Raw genomic sequence first — 18513 nt, forward strand, 5'->3', positions numbered from 1 at the left:
TGATGGAATGAACCCCTGTGTTCCCACCAGCTGGCTCAGGAATAAACCATTATCGATATACTTGAAGCCCCTTGAGTGCCCCTCCTCATCGCATCTCCCCTTCCCCAAAGAGGCAGCCACCATCCTGAATTTGTTATTTATCATTCCTACAAATTCTTTAAATGTTCGCTACATGTGCATGTGCCTTACATGATATATAGCTCTCATATGCATGGCTTTAAGCATTATGTAAATGGCAGCCCTATGTATCTTTCTTCCATCTTCTCCCCTTCAAATGTACCCTGCTGCTGACAAGTAGCTCTGCTGTATCCCTTTTCTCTGCAGTCTAATATTCCATTGTGAAAATGTGCCACGCTTGATGTCTCCCCATCCTGTGAATAGACATTTCAGATAACACTCAGCTGAGGTCATTCTGGACCTCTCTTCTCTCGTGCAGTCACCTGGTCCCAGTTTCTACTCTGTTGTTCAAAAAGCTTCCTGATGTCATTTTCCAAAGCAACCTCCCTATTTGGGACTCCTTCGCCCATCACCTGGACAACCCCAGTAGCCACCTAATGGCCCCCGCAGCCCCAGCTTAGCCCACTCGTCCCACAGCTACTTTCTCCCTGCACCTGATGTCAGTCGGTTCCCCTCTGCTCTAAATCCTCTCCTGAGTGCTGCCCCTGGCCCCCAGCCTGGACTCCCAGCTTGCCTTTGGACCCTCCAACAGTCAGTCACTCCCACTGGCTTTCCAGTATCATCTCCCAGTCCTGCAGCCTCTCTGGCCTTCTTGACTCTCCCCTAAATGCCCTAACCCATCCCGCCCCTGCTTTCTCTAGGTGGTTGCCCCGCTTGCCAGGCTCTCCTGCTGAGCCTTATCTTTCCCTCGAGTCTACTACAGTGCCGTATCCTCTCTGAGAAGCCTCCTCTGAACACCTGTGCAGGCCACAGCATGGCGTGATGGAATCACGGATTTCGCCCCTGCCAAGCTCACTTATGTATTTATTGAAGTACCAGACTGTCCCCCTCTGATGTAAGCTCCTCGGTGACATGGGCCACAAGTTTGAATCTTCATCAGCATCGCTGCTGACAGCGTATCAGGAGGCGTGGGCCCGTCTGCGTGCTTCACATCCACGATTCCATTTAATTCTCCCCTCGATCTCCTGAGCAGTCAGGGATTCTGGTCACCACTTTATAGATAAGGACACTGCACCACAGTTCACGTGCCGGGGGTCTAGCCCAGTGCCAGAGGAGGTGAGTGTGGGGCGGCAATGACAGCGGTGGGCTGGGCTTCTGCCAGTCCACTGGCTTCTCTGCCCCTGCCTTTCTCTCCTCACTCAGCCCTTTGTTTTCTGCCACGTGAACCTTCCCAAAGCTCCATCTAGGTCTCCCTACAAGCTTAGAACGTTTCTCCTCTCCCCGCTTCCTACCCAAGTTTCCCCCTCCCAGCTGCAGCCTCTCTTCCAGGGAGTCCTCCAGGAGTGCACCGGTCCCCTCACCCCCATGGTGATTGGCATCCAAGACCACATTTTGTTAACAGCTATTATGTGCTGTGGGCCTAATATGCACTAGACATGTTTTGATATGCTGTATAATTAGTCTTCTCAACAAGCCAGCAATGATCGCCCCACCCCAGTCTACAGACGAGGAAACTGAAGCCCAGAGAGGTCAAGACGTTTTCCCAAGGCCACAGAGTCAGCAAGTAGCAGAGGCAGGATCTGAACCCCTGCAGGCCCTGAGTTTTCTCCCCTGCAGTCCCCGGCACTTGGCTGATCACCGTCAGTTTCCCAGCCAGAGAACCAGCTCTCTGAGAGCCGAGTCCCGTGCGCCTCTGGTGTCTGCCCACCCGTGTTCCTGCGTTTGGCCTGCTCCTGAGCCCAGGCGGTGCCCTATGGAGACAGTCTGAGTTCCAGGTCTGAGAGCAGGAAGGGCCCTGACCCCTAGCAGGGGTAGAAGCCTTCTACTCAGGGCCAGGAGCTCCAGAATGCCCGCCCCACCCTGCACCCATCTTGCTAATTTGACCCATCTCCCAAAGGTGGCCAGTGCCCCCTCCCCACACCCCCTCCCCGGCCCCTCTTGGGTAGGACAGAGGGCCTTTCAGCCGTGGCTGCCACCGTGACCCCCTTCTTGGGAGGGGCTGTTTTTCTAAACTTTTGAACCTGAGGTGGAGGCAGACCGCAGGCGTGGAGGGGACCTGGGCCTGTGTGATGGGATGTCACTGTGACTACCGTGTGGTATGTGTCCCTGCCCTGGCTGGCCACAGGATAATTGCAGGCTTTCAAGATGGAAGGGACCTCTTGGTGTAAACGTAGCTAGCTAATTAGCAGCACGTGTGTGTGTGTGTGTGTGTGTGTGTGTGTGCGCGCGCGTGTGCGTGTGCGTGTGTGTGTGCGCGCGCGCGCACCTTGTGACTCTGCACCCACTCCCACCCCTGCCCAGGGGCCTCTTTGCCTTCACTGCTCAGACTCACTCCGTTTTCCAGCAGAAGGCCCCCCAGTACCCCCCTACCAGCCTGATTAGTTTTATAGAGCGTTTCAGCCTTCTTTCTCTGGTTCCCTCTGTCCCTTAGTGACATTCCAAGCCCCAACTTACCTCATTCTGCCTAGAGAAGAACAGCATCTGGGGAACTCTGAATTCAGGGCCTGATTCCTGGCTCTGAGGCACTCTGTACCTCAGTTTCCCCTTTGGGAGCCTCCAACAAGGGGTGGGAGGCAAGCCAAAGTGTACAGCGTCGCTAGAAAGCTGAGACTAAGGCACGGAGCCGCTGTCTTCCCTTCCTCCACTGCAAACCAGATTCCTCACTCATAATGCTTCATCTGTTAGCCTCTGAGTCCCTGAGTCTCAGTTTCCTCATCTGTCAAATGGGGATAATAACAACATCTAACTCAGAGCTGTTGTTAGGATTACACAGAATATAGGGCTTCTAGAATAGTGTGTGGTATGCGATAAGAACATTAAATGTTAGTCATTATTGTTACCATTAAAAATCTTTACTGAGTCCATTGTGGCGCGCAGTGTACTAGGCTCCAGAGGCGTCATCTCTCCAGATCCCGCTCATCTCTCTTCTCCTGTTTCTGCTCAGGGTGCTTCATACGTCACAAGTTGGAGGGGGTCTGGAAGCTCCCAAACAGCAGGAGGAACCCTTTTCTGCCCTAGGTTAGAGACTGCTCTCGGGGACATGGGGTGGTAGGGCCGTGGTTGTCACAGGAAGTTGAGCGCCCTCTCCCCACACCCCCACCTCCCATCCTCCCCTGGACGGCAAGTTTGCCCAAAGAGGAGCAGAAGCTCGGCTTTGTCTGAAGCGCCCTCTGCTGGCCATCGGCGAAGGCCTTGGTCAAGGGCAGCGAGTTAAATAGAAGGTTGGGAGAGAGCAGAGCCTTCTGAATGCGAAGGGAAGGGGACTTCTGTCCGATGCACAGCCCACAGTGCCACCTTCTCACCCTCAAAATGCCTGGCTTGGAGTATTTTTTTTTTTTTAACCAGCCTGAGAACAGTTTCCAAAAACAGCTTCTCTCTCCCCTGGTAAATGCTGAAATAGACCAGGGCAAGCAGCCAGCCAGAGCTAACCACCTGCCCCCCAACAGCTGCACAGAACAGGAGGAAGGAGAGCAGCTAGACAGCATGCAGAACTTCCTGACAGCAAAACATGATCGGGGTCGGGATGTGGGAGGTGGTGCTTATTTAGAAGAAGGTAACGAGGTAATGATGGGGAGGAGTGTCCCGCGTGGGATCTGTCAGATCAGAAAGGAAATAATTATGGAGTCTGTACTCAGAAGACGGAGGCCCACAGCAGCCTCCTGTTTCTCAGATCGTAAGACCTTCTTCTCTGCCAACACCTGGGCTAGATCTTCACCCCATGTCCAAATGTACTGACCAGACATTTGCCGGATCCCTGTGGGACGGAATCAAAACAATGGACTCAAGTTTGAAGCAGGAGTTAGATCACTGGAAGGACTGTCCTGGAAGTGAGGCTGGGTGTATCCTTGTCCCTCTAGAGTCTCCCATGTGGGAAGGATGCTCCCAGGGCCAGCCTAGAAAACAAATCTTCTTCCGTGGGTGGAGTAGGGAGTTTGGCAGCCAACACCTCTGGATTTTCTAGAAGGCTGGTGGGTTCCAAGGGGAAGGGGGGGAGGGGAAGCGGCGGCTGCAGTGAAGCTGAGGGTGACTGCTTTATGGCGTTGTAGAGAATGCCGTCGTCCACACCAATTATAGTTCTACCGTACAGAGCCCTGGCGGCCTCCACGGAGGGCAAGGTGGGGCAGATTATTATCAGTGCCACTTGCTCATAGCGTCTGGTGGGCGAGCTGGTGGGTGGACGGTGGGGATTCTGAGCCCCCAGGCTGAGCTCCCCTGGCCTGACCCAGCCGGGCCCCTCCTGAGATGCCCTCTGAAAGGAGGGACAGGGGATTCACCCTGGGCTCTCCAACAATGTCCAGAGGATTAGAGCAGGGGGAGGAGGCAGGGTGGACAGAAAGTGGGGAGAGTGAGACAGGACACAGACGATGGCTGAAAGGAGTAGGAAAGGCCTGAGACCCATAAGTCAGCGGAGACTCCAGCTCCAGCTCCTGCTGGCTCTTTTCTGCTCTACCTCCCTCAAGCTTGGCTTTCGGAAAGTTCCAGCAGTTTGGTGATGTGTGGGGTTACTGATTCCAGTTCTGCTACTTTCTCAACGTCTTCCCCCCTCTCTCCGCACTTCCGCCAAGTACACACACTCCTTCCTTCGCCCTGCTCTGGACGAGGGAGTGTCTGGAAGGTGAACACAGTGCGGGGAGTAGGGGGCTGGCCGATAACCCAGTAATGGCACTGGGGTCTGAGGAAGGCGGAGGGGGCTCCCTTGTTGGGGTGGGGCAGCAGATGGGGAGCCAGGACTTAATGTGGGCTGGTGTGGTGATGCCCCCCACCCTCCCCCTTTAACAGCCTGCCCCTTTTCCTCCCCCAGCTGTCGGGGTCCAGACTGCATGGGCTAGAATAACCTTTTTCGACCTGAGCCCACCAGTGCTATGACGCTGCACACAGGGGTGGGCGAGCATTTCAATGCCCCCCACACACACCTATCCAGGTAGCCCCCAGGAAGACACCGGTGATGGGCCCAGAGGACACCTGGGCATGCGGTCCTGCAGCAGGAACTCTCTCCATCCCCAGAGAAAATCTACTCCCGGATGAAAACATCCAGGCCAGGAACCTGGATTTCAAACCCACGAAGGAACCGGGGCAAGGAGCTGTGACTTTGAGAGAAAACAGGAGAAAGATGGAGAGACCTGGTTTGAAATTTCCGAGAATGCTAAGATGACGGATGGAAAAGGGGGCCAGGCGGAGCAGAGAGGAGCCAGAGCCCTGGCTGGGATGAACGTGGAGGTGTCGGTGCCCGGGGCTCAAGCCCACTCCCGTACTTGCAGGAAGTGCCCCTTCAGGAGCCCCCAGCTGTCCAGAGCCATCCTTGTGCTTTCACGCCCCTGCCCTCCCTCCCCTTGCTGACACACGCAGGGCCCTGTGAATAGAGGACGTTTAATATTTCTGTGCTGGTCAAACAGAACACAGGTGGGGAGTACATAGGGGAGGGGGCGGAGGGCCCCCTGCCTCTTGGGAGGGGTGCCTTGTGAAGGGGTGTATGTGGGGGATTCTTGGGAAATAGTCCAAGGAGTCTTCTCAGCAAAGGGGCCTGGCCTGGGGTGTCATAAGCATCAAATACACCCAGTCCTTGGCCTTAAGTTGGGGTCCCCCATAGGGGGTCTGTGGAGAGTCTCACTTTTCTTCCAGCTCCTTCGCTGGAATCCACACTCCCAGTGTGATGGGGGACTTGGTCCTGGAGAGAGGGGTCTGGAGAGCCCCCAGTAAGCAGCCCAGGGTTGGGAAGAGGGCTCCCGTGCCCACCGCCCAAGGGGCCAAGAACCCCGCGGGGTGCCAAGGGCTGCCCACCTCCTCCCCTCTGCCTGCTTTTCTTCCCCCGGGCCGGGCAAGAGCAGAGGGGAGGTGAGCAGGGCCGCCAACCTCTACTGAGTCCCAGGGTCCTCAGGGTGGGGTGGAGGGAGGCTGGAGAGAGAGGGTCTTGGCCACCAACAGACACTGTAAACTTTGGTTTAAAACAATAACTTAAGTTGGGGAGGGCTTCCAGCCTGGGGCCGGGGTGGGAAGCGGGACGAGCAGGGGGTACGGGAGGCGACAAAGGAAAAAGCCAACAAAAAGTTTTGGTTTTTGCTTCCGGCATAAGAAAGGTCTTTGGTCATCTGTGTAACTGGGGGGTGGGGGCGCAGGGAAGGGGTGCTGAGGGCGGGTGAGGGAAGACTGCGACGGGGCACCTGAAGGCTGGGGTGGGAGTCCTGTCGGGTCACAGCAGCCGCCGTGTTCATCCCACCCGCCCCTCAAGCCTGCTTTCAGCCTGGCCTTTCCCGGGACACAGGCAGGTGCTTCCCGCAGTCCTGGCGCCACCTGGGGCCCCAACTCCAGCCTCAAGGGCAGCTCGGCCGCCTTCAGCGGGTCCACCTCTACGAGTGCACCGGGCACAGGCCTCTGTGGAGGAGGTGGGCACCGGGCCACTCTCCTATGCTCCCTGGCCTGGGGGGCAGCACCCAGCAAACGGGAGTGGAGGCCCAGTTCGGCCTGGGGGGGACCTGGAACCAGGCAGCCCTGCTCCCACGGAGCCCCCAGGGCACTCCACTTGTCCCCCCTCGCCAGCTGTGCCTCTTGATCGGGCACAGCTGAGGGGCAGGTTTTTTCTGGAGCTGCTCTGAGACTTTAGCTGCCCCCAACCCAGGCCAGGGCAGGGGTAGGAGCGGGGGGTGAGCTACTTCTTCACAGTAAGGACAAGAAGGTGGAAGGGAGCACAAATTAGGGAAACGGGGGCCTCTGGCCAGAGAGTACTGCCAGAGCAAGATGGGGGGGCCCTGGGTGTGAGAGGGTGGCTCAGCCCCGCCTGCGGGTCTCCATGGCACTGAGGGGCCCTGCGGGGGCGAGCTGGTGGGGGAGGAGGGCCCTGCTGCTGCTGCTGGTGGTTGGGGGGCGGCGGAGGCGGGATTCGGATGTGGGCGGGGGAGTCTGAGGAGGGGTCTGGGCCCTCCGTGTCCTCTGCCAGTCCCAGACCAGGGGTTCTGTGTCCCCTCGGGGGCGGCCGGTCCCTGCCCCCCCCACTCCGAGCGAGCGTCGTCGTAGGTCAGGTCACCTTGGGAGTTGCTGGCCCAGCCCCCCCATCTGAGTCCTGGAAGTGCCTTGAGGTTGGGCGGGGCGAGGAGTCGGGGTAGGTGGGGCCTGGCTTCCGGGGGAGGGAGGGGTCTCACCCCTGCCCTGCCTGCCCCTAGAGGCCCTTAGGACAGTTCCTCTCCCGGCAGCTCCTCCTCCAGGTCCCTGTCTTCTGGAGGCCCCGAGGTGCTGGGGTTAGGGGGCCCCAGGGGGGGTCCCGGCCGCCTGTCTTCCTCCGCCTCAGCTGGCTCCTCTTTCACCTGCACCTGGTGGCTGTGACAGAAGGGATAATGTGGACACCCTGGAGGTCCTCTCCTGCCGGCCCAGCCCAAAATGCATCCAGGATCTGGGGGCGCAGGGATGTGTCCAGAGTTTGCCTCCCCAGGACCCCCTCATCTCTGAGCCGCTGAGGCCTGACGTTTCAGGTCTGGTCTCCCTTCAAAGGAAAGGAGGTCTTGGGATGAACAGAGATTGCCTTTGGTTGGGAAGGAGAGAGGAAGGGAGATGACAGAGGATGGAGAAGGGAGGGAAATAAAGAGTGTAGGGCGGGGAGGGGAGCAATGAGAAGGAAGAGAGGGGCCACCTGCCCTGGGAAGAGAGCTGTGCTGAAGGCGACAAGATGGGGATCCCAGCTGCAGGGGGAGAAGATTCTGCCTTCCTGATGCTTGCGGGGGGCACGGCTGTGGGCTGGGGTCCATGCCATGGGCTCACCTGTACTGGGGTGGGGAGAGGCGAGGGGGGCTGCTGCTGCCGTTGCTGGGCAGCGGCTCCATGGGGGCGCCCATGTCGTCATGGCTGAGAGGCACGAGGCTGCTGGCGGAGCCAGGGTTCAGCATGCCAGGGCTGTTGAGGAGGGGGAAGCTGCTCTCGGCCAGGGCAGCCTGGAGGGCACAGAGTTGGGGCCTGTCAGCGGGCTCCACCCAGTCAAGTACTGTCCCTTCCCCAGCCCTAGAGAGCCTCCCGTGTGTCCACGGGCTGGCAGATCTCTGGCACCCCCTCCCAAGGCCAGCGCTCCGAAGCTGAGCTGCCTCCCAGCTTTCCTGAGAACCTGGGCCTGACTTCCTCCCTTCCTGGGAGACAGAGGACCCCCACCCCCTGCCCCCGCTGCCACCCCAGATCTGTAAGCCAGGGAAGGGATCACCACTGGCTATGCCAACCTACCCGCTCTGTGCCCCGTCTCTGCCAGGGAGGGTGGGGGAATGTCTCTTCTGAAGACCAGTGTGCTGGAGGGAACGTGAGGGGGTGGGAGGACACTGGGCGGGGACCAGTCCACTACCTGGTAGCTGGCGTTAAGTGCTCCATAACTGAGGCCCGAAATCATGTTCTTCACCAGCGTGGGGCTCCTGGAGGAGAAAGAAGGCAGCGTCTGCTTCATTCATTCGCTTGTTCCTCACTCAGGTCTGGACCCTAACTGAGGGCGTGCTCTATGCCAGGGACTGTCCCATTCATGAATCCTGGGAGGCCAGAGTCGGCTGTGCCCCATCTTATTCAATCCTCCCACTGACCTGGCACATCTGGGACTGAAAGCCCCCTTCACAGGTGAGCTGCCGGGGCTCCTAGGGGCCCTGGAATGTGCCCAGGGTCTCAGGGCTGAGAAGTAGGACCCAGACCCCTTCCAGTGTCTGTCTCCACGTCAGGTGGCCCAGTATTTTCGCTCCAGTCTAGATTTCCCGATGTCTGGCAAGGTCCGAGTGATAACCTCCATAGTCCCCTACTATAAAATCCACTTTCTTGCCATCCTGAATTTTGGGACATCCAATAAGCTGTGTGCTCAGCCTGTCCCCACATGCTCCACACCAAAGGCTTTTCTGCACAAAAAAGTGATTAGGAGTTGGGTCAGGAAAAGCAATGGCTTAAGGCCATCCTTTCACAGTGACTATCCCCAGTTTAGAGGGTGTCTCAGAGAGGTTAAGGAACTGGCCCGAGGTCACACAGCTGGTGAGAAGCAGAGGTGTAATTCGAACCCAGGTCTTCTGATTCCAAGCTGATAAGGGGACAGGAAGATTCCAACCATTGTGCCTGGCACGTGGGGACACTGAGAAGGGAATGGCTTTCCTTTTCGGGTCCCAGCCCTGCCCCAGCACCCACAGCTGTCTGAGGGTAGAGAGGCTCTTGTCTGGGGTGAAGGAATCTTTGAGGGGCACAGGCGCCCACAGAGAGCCATCTAACTTGCTTCAGAGGCCCAAGATGCGCAGGCAAGCCCATGTGGGGTGCTCGGTGCGGGGAGGTGGTGGTGCTGGAAGGGAGGCTGAAAGAGGAAACCTCCCCCAGGTTCCTCAGTTTCCACTGGAAGTGCTACATGGTAGAGGTCAGAGACCCAGCTCTGCCAGGAATCTGCTGTGTGACCACCCTCCAGCCCCTTGTCCTCTCTGGGCCTCCTCTCCCTGTAAAATGAAGAGGGGGGGGGCCTGGAGATCTCACAGACTGGCTCATCCTGCAATAAGATGGGGGAGAGTGGCCCTGGGGATGGCAGCCCCCTCCCCAACGGCCACACTGGCTGCCACCTGCCCACGCCTCGGCTCCGGCCGGGGCTACTTTGGGCTTCTGTCTCTCTCTGGTGCCAGGTTCCCCTCAGCTCCTTCCCTCAGTCAGAAGCAAAAAACAGAAATGCCCTCTTCCTAATCATCTGAGATCCCAGGCTCTCCTGGGCTCCTTCACCCCTTTCCTCCCCCGACCCCCGACCCCACAGTGGGAAGGATCCGGGGCAGAGAGGTACCCTGGAGAGGTCTGGGGGGGTGGGCCCACGTACCCCGTCATCTTTGGTGGTCTCCGCTTCTGGTACTCCCGCTCGTCCACAGTCCACACGGCGCCCTTGACGTTCTCCACGCGCACGAAGCACTTGTGCAGGCTGAGGTTGTGTCGCACTGCATTCTGGGGGCGCAGCGACAAGAAGCAGACGCTCAGAGGTGGCCCCTCCTCCACTTGGGGGAGCACAGACAGGAGGGTCCTCAAGTCCCACCTTCCCCAGCAACAAGCCAGGGGAGGGCTGGGCAGGAGAAGATGCCGCTGGAGCCGAGGGAAGACCCCTCTGGGCCCTTAGAGCCAGGGGCTCCGGCATCCTCACCACCGCCAGCCCGTTGTATTGTCTGCTCCCTTCTCCCTGCCACGTGTTGGAAAACTCTTGTCTACCAAGTGAATGATACCTCGTTAGCGATAATCTGTTTTCTCAACATCGTTAGTCCGATGCATGTAGCTGTTAGGGCTTCTGAGCGGCACGAGACCACACTCAGGTCCTGGCACCTCAGTGAGCCTGGGACACCTTACCTCAGGTGCACACAGAGTTCCCATTAAGCCTTTGAAAGTTTTGGGAATAACTCAGGAAGCCTCACTGCAACCTTCCTTGACCTTGGAGCGTGGGAGCCTTGACTTTGGGCCGTGGCTCAGAACAGACGGCTTACTGAGAGCATGAGGTATACACAGAGGCCTAATACATACTTGTTAACATAAGGAAGCTGAGAGAAAGGAGAGCCTGGGTTTAGTGACTGTACAGCAGGAAGAGGAGGGACAAGTCACCTTGTCGGTCCCGCCTCCTCCCAGCAGGATAACTTCAGGAATTGAGGTCATCCGGTTTGTAGGACACTTGGGTGGGGGCAGGGGTGCTTGGCCCAATTCCCCCCGCACCCCGGGAACCTGGGCTAGGGCCCTAATCCACCCCACCACCGCCCACCATGTGCCTCGCCCTGTCCCCACGCTCTCCTCTCTCAACTTCACAGCCCCAGCCGTCCCTGTCCCTGTTACCTGTCCCCCCTCAGCCTCCCGCACCTCATCTCCATCCTTGTCTCCTCTTTACATTTCTAAACGGGGAGGAAAGCAGGCTGGGCAGGCAGCCCATGCCCCTGGAGATCGATCCCCTCTCCCTTTCTCCCTTCCAACTCTTGCCACTTGCAACTGGCCCGATTTCATTACCAATTTTAATTTGCCTCTAATTAAATCCTGTGTATTTTTCCGACTCGCTTGCTAATCCACGAGGGAGGCGGGCGGCTGGAGTGGAATCTCTTGGAGCGATAATTACAAAGGGCCTAATCACGCCGGGGCTCCTGCCTTGGAATAAATTTGCCCGCATTACGGGGCTCCGATCCTCTGCTTTGCAAATGAGAATGACCCCAATTTCCGAGGATGGCCTCACTGGGGCTTTTTTCCCTCATTTCGAAGCCTGATTCGTGATGAGAGACTAATTCGTTACGCTGAAACATTAACGGCAATTTAAGGGGTCTGGCAGGGGCTGCGTAAACAAAAGGACAGGCCCACAACATGGGCCCTGGGAGGGGACAGACACGGGGGGAGGGCTGGCGAGTACCATCAGCTTGGCAGATGGCAGCTCTGTCCCCGGATGAACGGCAGCTGGCCTGGCCCACGCCAGCTCCCAACCCTTCTGCCCTGGTCTGAAGTGGACAGCATCCCAGGGTGGGGGCCCAAGAGAGTAAAGGAGGAGGAAGGAAAGGAAGCTGAAATAGTTGAGGAGAAGAGGAGGGACCTCAAGGGGCAGATAAACGGGTCGGAAGTGGGGGTGGAAAGAAAATAGAATTGGGAGTAGACAGGGTGCATTTCCCAAGTGACGTGAATGGAAGCTTGGCGGCAAAAAATCCTGAAGGTCAGAGTGGACCGCAAGCTGAAGTGAATTCTGCTGGGCCACAGGGAGGGCGCAGGCAGTGCCCCCAGTGACAGAAGCAACAGCAGAGCACAGTTAAATGGGAAGGTCACTCAATGAGCTGGCTGCTTGCTGGGACCTAGACTAGGGGAGGGGAGATGGAGGTGAAGACCTGGGAGGGAGACACGCCGCTGAGATGACCAACGCTGGGCCACCAGTCGAAGGTGGTATGAAGGCCCAAGGGGGCTGGGCTACAGGAGAGGTGGCTTCATGATGCTCATCGAGGGGTTTAAGAAAGTCACCTAAACTAGCTCCCGACCTCAAGAAAGGAGAGAAGTAGAGATTGCAGAGGGTGATGCAGTTAAGAGAGAACAAGAAAGGAGGGTAGGTGGATGACAGGCACTCTGCCCCCAAGGAGGAGGTTGTCTAGGGCAGTGAGGCTCCACACTGACTCCCCTAAAGGTAGAGGATTAATATACAATATTAAAGTAAAGATTACATAACAATTGTAATGATCCCTAAAGTTTGTACAGGACTCTATCATTTACGAAACGTGGTATCCAAACTGGCCTGCAGGTTGGAGACTGAACCAGGTGGCTCCAAGAAGGCCCTGATGGCTCAGAGAGAGGGCAGGACTGTGGTTGGCAGGAAATGACGTCACTCGCAGCCAATCACAGCAGCTGTCCCAGCCTTGCAGCCTCTTTGCCAAGCTTTGGGAATTGGGCACGGGGATACAGAAGGCCACGGAGCAGTCTCTCCTGCTGCACTTAGCACAGAGAAGGCAGAGAAGGCTGGGCCCTGTACAGACCCCACCTTGTCCTGGTCACTGGTAGGGAGGGGGCCCTAGTGACACTTGTTGAAACCTGGTGGGATCGGGGAGGTAGGCTGTTTAACTGCAGCTTCTGCACTGGCCAGCAGAGGGACTCAAGAGCCAGGGATCCAACTCAGGTCCTGAGATGTGGGGGACTCCTTCCCGGGTGTCCATCCTTTCCCACAGGGCACCCACACTCCCTTCTCCTTCCCCTCACCCCCTCCCACCCTGCTGCACAGAACCTAATATTCTCACCCATCAGACAGCCAGACTCGTACCCCCCATGCTGGCTCTAGAAAAACAAAATGGCTTAGCGTCCCAGCCCACAACTCTTGTGTCCCATTTTCCTAGGTTCCCTCCCTTGTCTGTTTCTGATCCCCCAGGAAAACTCTTATGGCTGAAGGTGTTAAAATGACTAATTGGATGAAGACAATTATCTTCCTGCTACTGATGGCAGAGCTGGGGAGAGTGTGAGCGTTTGTGTTTGTGCCCCAGTGTATTACAGTCCAGGGTCTCGGTCCACCCACGTGTCCAGGCCTGCGAGCCCCCTCCGTCCACCCATCCTGGGCTTCAGAGCATGCGCCTTTAGCCGAGGACTCTGAACCCTGAGGGTCTCCTGTGAATGTAACCCTGGCCTCCCTACCAGGCTCAGGCACTACCGACTCCCGCAGGCCCTACTTCAGGGGGCTGGGGTTTTTGGGCCCATGGGGGGCGCGCTCCAGAGAGGTGGAGGTGGAGGGGCCCAGGGCCCAGGGCCCAGGGCCCAGCCTGGGGCCTGGTGGGGCCACATCTATAGAACTGCCACCCTGAGGGGACTGTTAGGCAACCTTGGTCTCAAAGGGATCTGGAGATGTCCAAGGCCGCCTGGGGCCCTGGCAAGGAGGAACGGGCATGCCTCACCTTCCAGGTGGCCGTGTTTCTCCGGAAATAGGCGAACATCCTGGTGAACCAGTTATAGATCTCATTCAGGGTCAGCTGCCTGTCGGGGGTTTCCAGGATGGCCTGTGGACAAGGAAGAAGTACAGAGACCCTCAGTCTGGGCCTGCAAGGGCCACAGGCCTGTGTGCTCTGCCCCAGCTCCCCTCAGCCTGGCCCCTAACTCATCTGAGAGCAGAGAAGACCCGCTGCGGAAGCATGTGGACAAGACTGGGGGTGCTTGATGGTCCCGAGAGGGGCAGGCTGGTTACAGCCCAGCCAGAGGCCAAAGGGAACACGAGCCTCGAGGGCCGTGCACTTGTGCGAGGAGCACGTGAACTTCTGCTGCAGGGAAAATGGCTCCAAGGGCCCCTGCCCTAGACTGGGAAGGAGAGCAGTATTCTTGGGAGAAAGAGGTCCGGGGGTGGGGACTGTTTGGAATTTATCCTGGTTTTTGTAAAGGGCACCCTAAACATGAGATGGCATGTGGGTGGGTGGGGGGGGGTGTGTGTGTGTGTGTGTGTGTGTGCGCGCGCATCTGAGAGAGACAGACAAAAGGAGACAGACTACAAGTGACCATAAGTCTATCATGGGAGTGTGTGTACGTGGAAATGAGGGTATGGATGACACGGGGTGTAAGTGGCATCAACAGTGTGTGTGCTCCCACAGACAGGCCTGCGTGACCAGCAGGAGGGCTCGGCCGAAGCCCATGTGAGGGGCCGTCTGGCTGAGAAGGAAAACGCAGGTGTGAGTGGGAGAGGACAAGTGTGAGATGGAAAGTTACGTTCTCTGGTCCCGGGACCTTGAGGGAGGGGTGCAGACTGTGTGCCTCCCACCCCCACCCCCACCCCCCGGACTCTGTCTACCTTCCCATGCTCACCTGGCGGATGAGGGAGGCGTAGGTGAAGGGGGGCCGGACGTCGGCGTTCTTGTAGAACTCATGATTCTGGGCCAGCTCTGGGGGAGACAGGCAGAGGCTGAGGCAGCCAGAAGTGGGGTCCGGCTTGGGGAAAGACACCCCTCCCCACGGCCCTTACCTGAGGAGATGGGGGAGCAGAACTTGTCGCTGGTCCTCCGCCGGGCGGGTCCCCCACTGTGCAGGGAGGCAGAGCCGAGGCCAGGGGGCCGTAGGGGGGTGACAGGGGCAGCGGCCGAGGTGGGGGGGTGTACGAGACCATCCGGGAATGAGTCCGCTGCGGAGACGGTCACCTTGGAGAATGAGGAGGAGCCGGGGACTGGGTTCAGCTGTGAGCAACGGGGAGGATGCTGAGACCAGTGCCGACAGGATGAGGGGTCCCGTGGTGGGGCGGGTTCTTGGAGGGCCGCAGGGAGGGGAGAGTCACTCACTGGCTGACTGAAGGGCTTGGGCTCCGAGGGCCGCATGTGCAGATGGGCCATCATGGCCTGCAGCCGCTCGCTCTCCTTGGCGAGCTGTGGAGAGGCGGGAGGTGAGCAGGGGTTGTGCCTGGTGGCGGGGAGGGGGCGGGGGGGGGCAGTCGGGCCCTCCTCCTCCACATACCAAGCCCGTCACCACCATGCGCCCCCACCCTTGGTACCCCAGCTCCCTCCGTCCCTTGCTCCTGGAAGACCTCGGCTTCTCCCTGCCCCTCTGGCCCCTCACACCCGCAAAGCCAGGACTGGGGGCTGCCTGCTCCATGAAGCCCTCCCCGCTTCTCCAGACTGTGTGTCCCCAGCCTAGACCCCCGCACAGCCGCTGCACTCTGGTGGCCCTTCTTCCCAACAGCACACGCCTTGCCTCCCGATCAAGAGCAGAGGCTGTGGCTGAACAACGCCCAAGTTCAGTGGCACCTGTGTGTGAGGGTGCCCTCACGCACTGAATGGAGAGGCAGGAATGGATGAATGATTCATTCACCCCCATTCATAAATTCAATAGATCTTTTACAACCACCCTCTCACGCAGGGAGCTCTGCGAGGTGCCAGAGGGACACGGGTAAACATTGATCGGCTGCCTGATGGCCTGTCCTGAACAGCCTCCTGAGTATCCCGTGCTGCAGAGTGTAGACTCCGGGGCCAGACTGCCCTGGTTCCAATCCCAGCTCTGCCACCCACTGGCTGAGTGATCAGAGGCAAGTTACTTCACCTCTCTATGCCTCTGTTTTCTCTATCTGTAAATTGGGCATAATAATAGTAGCTACCAACCAGATAAGGTTGTTCAGAGGATCCCTTGAGTCACATAGGTATTTAGTAGAGCACAAGGTAAGGGCTCAGTATGTTAGCTATGCACACCATTTTTGTTGTTTGTGTTAGTATGAGTCCCTTCAGGACCTCGCATCAGAGAGGCCCCCAGCCCTGGTTTCCCCCTCAGAATCTGGCTGCCCTCACCTTACAACCATGGTAACGAGGACCTAGAAAGCATTCGATGACCCTTCCATGAGACCCCCCAAATCCCTCCTGGAAAGTCAGTGCTGTGGGTGAGGCAGGGGTGGGAGCCCCCCACGCCCCTCTCCCGCAGCCGGAGGCCACACCTGGATCTCCAGCTGCTGCACCACCTGCATCTGCACGCGGCACTGCGCTGTGCTCCGGTCGTCCAGGGCGTGCTCCGTGTTGAGGTGTCTTCCGGGGGAGGAGGGGGTGGAGAAGAGAAAGTTGGCCCTGGTTCTGCTGTCACCACCCACCCCAACCCACCCTCTAATCCCGCCCACAGCCTGGAAAGCAGACAGACCAAGAGATACAAAGAAGGGAAAGGGATGGGGAAAAAAACAAAAACAAAAACGGGGCATCGGAGGAAGCCGCCTTCTCGTCAGCCTCCTTTGATGTCTTTGCTAAAACCCCAGCTACAGAGAGATCTAACTGCAAATGAACTAATTAAGTAAACCTCTGACGAAGCGTGAAAACAATTTGTTTGACCCTGATGCTGCGAGGGTCTGGGAGACAGTGGAGTTAATCAGTCAGTGACAGAGCCTGGCACAGCTACGGCAGCTGGCTGCCTGCTGCCAGCCGCCTGTCCGCCAGGCCCGAAGGCCGTCACTAGGCCGTCGCTCTCCGGGGCTGGGGCTGGGGGAAGCCGGGGAGGGCGGTGGGGGAAGTCTTCTCCTCCTCCTTACACCCCCAACCTGCTGGGCTCAGCAGCCTGGGGTTGGGGTGGGGAGGCTGCTGGCCCAGGAAATACAGACCGCAGACGGGGTAGGAGTGACCGGGGAGTTGATGGGGGGCAGAGAAGGAACGAGGCCCCCCACCCCGGGGTGAGGATGGCAGGACAGCTGGTGGCTGAAGGCGCAAGAAGTGACAAGCTGGGTGGCAGGCTGGGGGATGAGGGGCCCTGTTAGGGGAGGCAGGCTGGGGGGCAAAGGAGAGTGGGGCTGACACCTACTTGATAAACTGGCCCAGGTCTTCACACAGGGTCTCACAGCCTGGCCACTTGCACTCTCCGTGTCCGTAGAGGGGGTGGGAGCCGGGCGTCTCCTCGTGGGAGGAGCTGGGAGGGCAGGAGGGAGATGGTGGTCAGGGACCCTGAAGACCCCGGCAGCCCTGGGTCCCGCCCAGCCGCAGCTCCCCTACTGATGACGTTTCTGTCCCTAATACAGGTTCCCCAGAGGGCAGGCACAGTTGTGCGTGCCCCGGGAGAGGCAAACCTGCCCATCCCTGAGCTCCACAACCCCACCCCAGCCTCTACCACAGGTGCCAGCCCTCAGGGTCAAGGCCAGTCCCCGGGCAGGTCTGCAGCACCTCCTCCCAGCCGGAGCCCCATACCTGTCTCTCCGAGGTGTGAGCACAGTGGGCTGTCCGTTGGGCAGGGTGTGGTGGGAGAGGGGGGGTGAGACTTTGGGGGGGGCGGCGAACGAGGTAGCGGTGGTGGCCGTGCCGGTGAGGTCCAGCCCCTCCTGCTTAACGCTGTCCTCGGCGGGCTGCCCGGGGGCACCCTCGCCCTTCCACAGCTGGGGCAGGTCCGTCGGGCACACGGCTGCGATGGGAGGGAGAGACAGGGGAGGCTGGCCGGGCCCCAGGAATGCACGGGGCCCCCACCTCACTCCCGGGAGCGGGGACAGCGAGGGCGTGGGGCTGGGGCTGGCTGAGGGGCGGGCACTCACCTTGGCCGGGCTGCAGGCTGACCAGCCCCTGTCTCTGCAGGTTGAGCAGGTGCTGTTGCTGCAGCTGTTGCATTTGCAGGAGCTGCTGCTGGAAGGCCAGCTGCTTGTTCCCCAGGGCCTGGTGGGGGGCCCGAGGGGGCGGGCAGAGAGGGGTACCATCAGCCTCAGGCGTGCCATCTGGCCCCCACCCTGCGGCCGCCCCCTCCCAGGGCCTGTCGGCCCCCGGAGCTGTCGTTGTGGTGTCCGCAGCTGCAGCCTCCCTGCTCCCGGCCCAGCTTCCATAGGGCTGCATGCCTCCTCGCAGGAAACACGCACGCACACACACACACACGCACGCACGCACGCGCGCAGACACACACGGCCAGACCCAGACACGCAGCACGACGCCCTCCCCGCTCCCGCCTCCCTCCTTCCGCTGCTTCGGCTCCCGCACCACAGCTGTGCTCGCCTGGGGGGCGCGGGAGGCTCTCATCACAATGATGGATGAGCCTGTCAGACTCCAGGGGCCACTCCCGCCTGGCGGGCACCCTTCCCACATGCCCGGGGTGCCCCCCTTCCGCTCTGAGGAGGGGGCCTTCTCTCCTCCAGCTCCTCTCCTCTCTTGCTTCTTAGATACAGAGAATCAAGGCGTCTGACGGGACTTTCAAAGATCAGCATCGACAGGTCATCAGGACCCAGGCTAGGGAACAGTCACATCACTGCTGCCCAGGTGCCCGCCGCCTGCCCGCACTTGCTCACTCTGCTCTTAGTGGCTCCCTCTCTCCTGCTCTGGCCCTGCTCCCCCCGCCCCCCCACCCCCAGATTCAGTACTTCACACAAGCACTGACAGTCAGTCTGTCAGCAAGCCTTTTCTGAGCCCCAGGAGCTGAGCCTGTCCCGGGCTCTGGAGGCAGGGATGGCTCAGCCCACCTGCCCTGGAGGTGGGGTGGTGGGCTGGCTATTCAGCCTAGAGACAATGCAGAGAAGGAAGCAAAGAGGAGACCTTTGAGGGGGAGGCT

At 59.1% G+C, this 18513-nt stretch overlaps 1 protein-coding gene across 2 annotated transcripts in view; it reads right to left on the bottom strand.

Moving 5' to 3' along the window:
• Positions 1–5483: 5483 nt before the first annotated feature.
• Positions 5484–18513, bottom strand: part of FOXP4 (forkhead box P4) — a 51158-nt gene continuing 38128 nt past the window's right edge. The window contains exons 6-17 of one of the 2 annotated variants that reach the window (XM_079934447.1): positions 17516–17633; positions 17178–17388; positions 16798–16902; positions 15953–16040; positions 14814–14897; positions 14504–14675; positions 14347–14423; positions 13452–13553; positions 9902–10023; positions 8429–8495; positions 7864–8033; positions 5484–7425 (exon numbers count right to left, since the gene is read on the bottom strand). In XM_079934447.1, the coding sequence (XP_079790573.1) occupies positions 7278–7425; positions 7864–8033; positions 8429–8495; positions 9902–10023; positions 13452–13553; positions 14347–14423; positions 14504–14675; positions 14814–14897; positions 15953–16040; positions 16798–16902; positions 17178–17388; positions 17516–17633 (1464 nt within the window). In that variant the 3' untranslated portion in view covers positions 5484–7277. Of the gene's footprint in view, positions 7426–7863; positions 8034–8428; positions 8496–9901; positions 10024–13451; positions 13554–14346; positions 14424–14503; positions 14712–14813; positions 14898–15952; positions 16041–16797; positions 16903–17177; positions 17389–17515; positions 17634–18513 lie in introns of both variants that reach the window. The other variant, XM_079934446.1, reaches the window with a different exon arrangement.

The sequence above is a fragment of the Stenella coeruleoalba genome, assembly GCF_951394435.1.
Source record: "Stenella coeruleoalba genome assembly, chromosome: 10".
In the NCBI taxonomy this organism is placed as follows: Eukaryota; Metazoa; Chordata; class Mammalia; order Artiodactyla; family Delphinidae; genus Stenella; species Stenella coeruleoalba.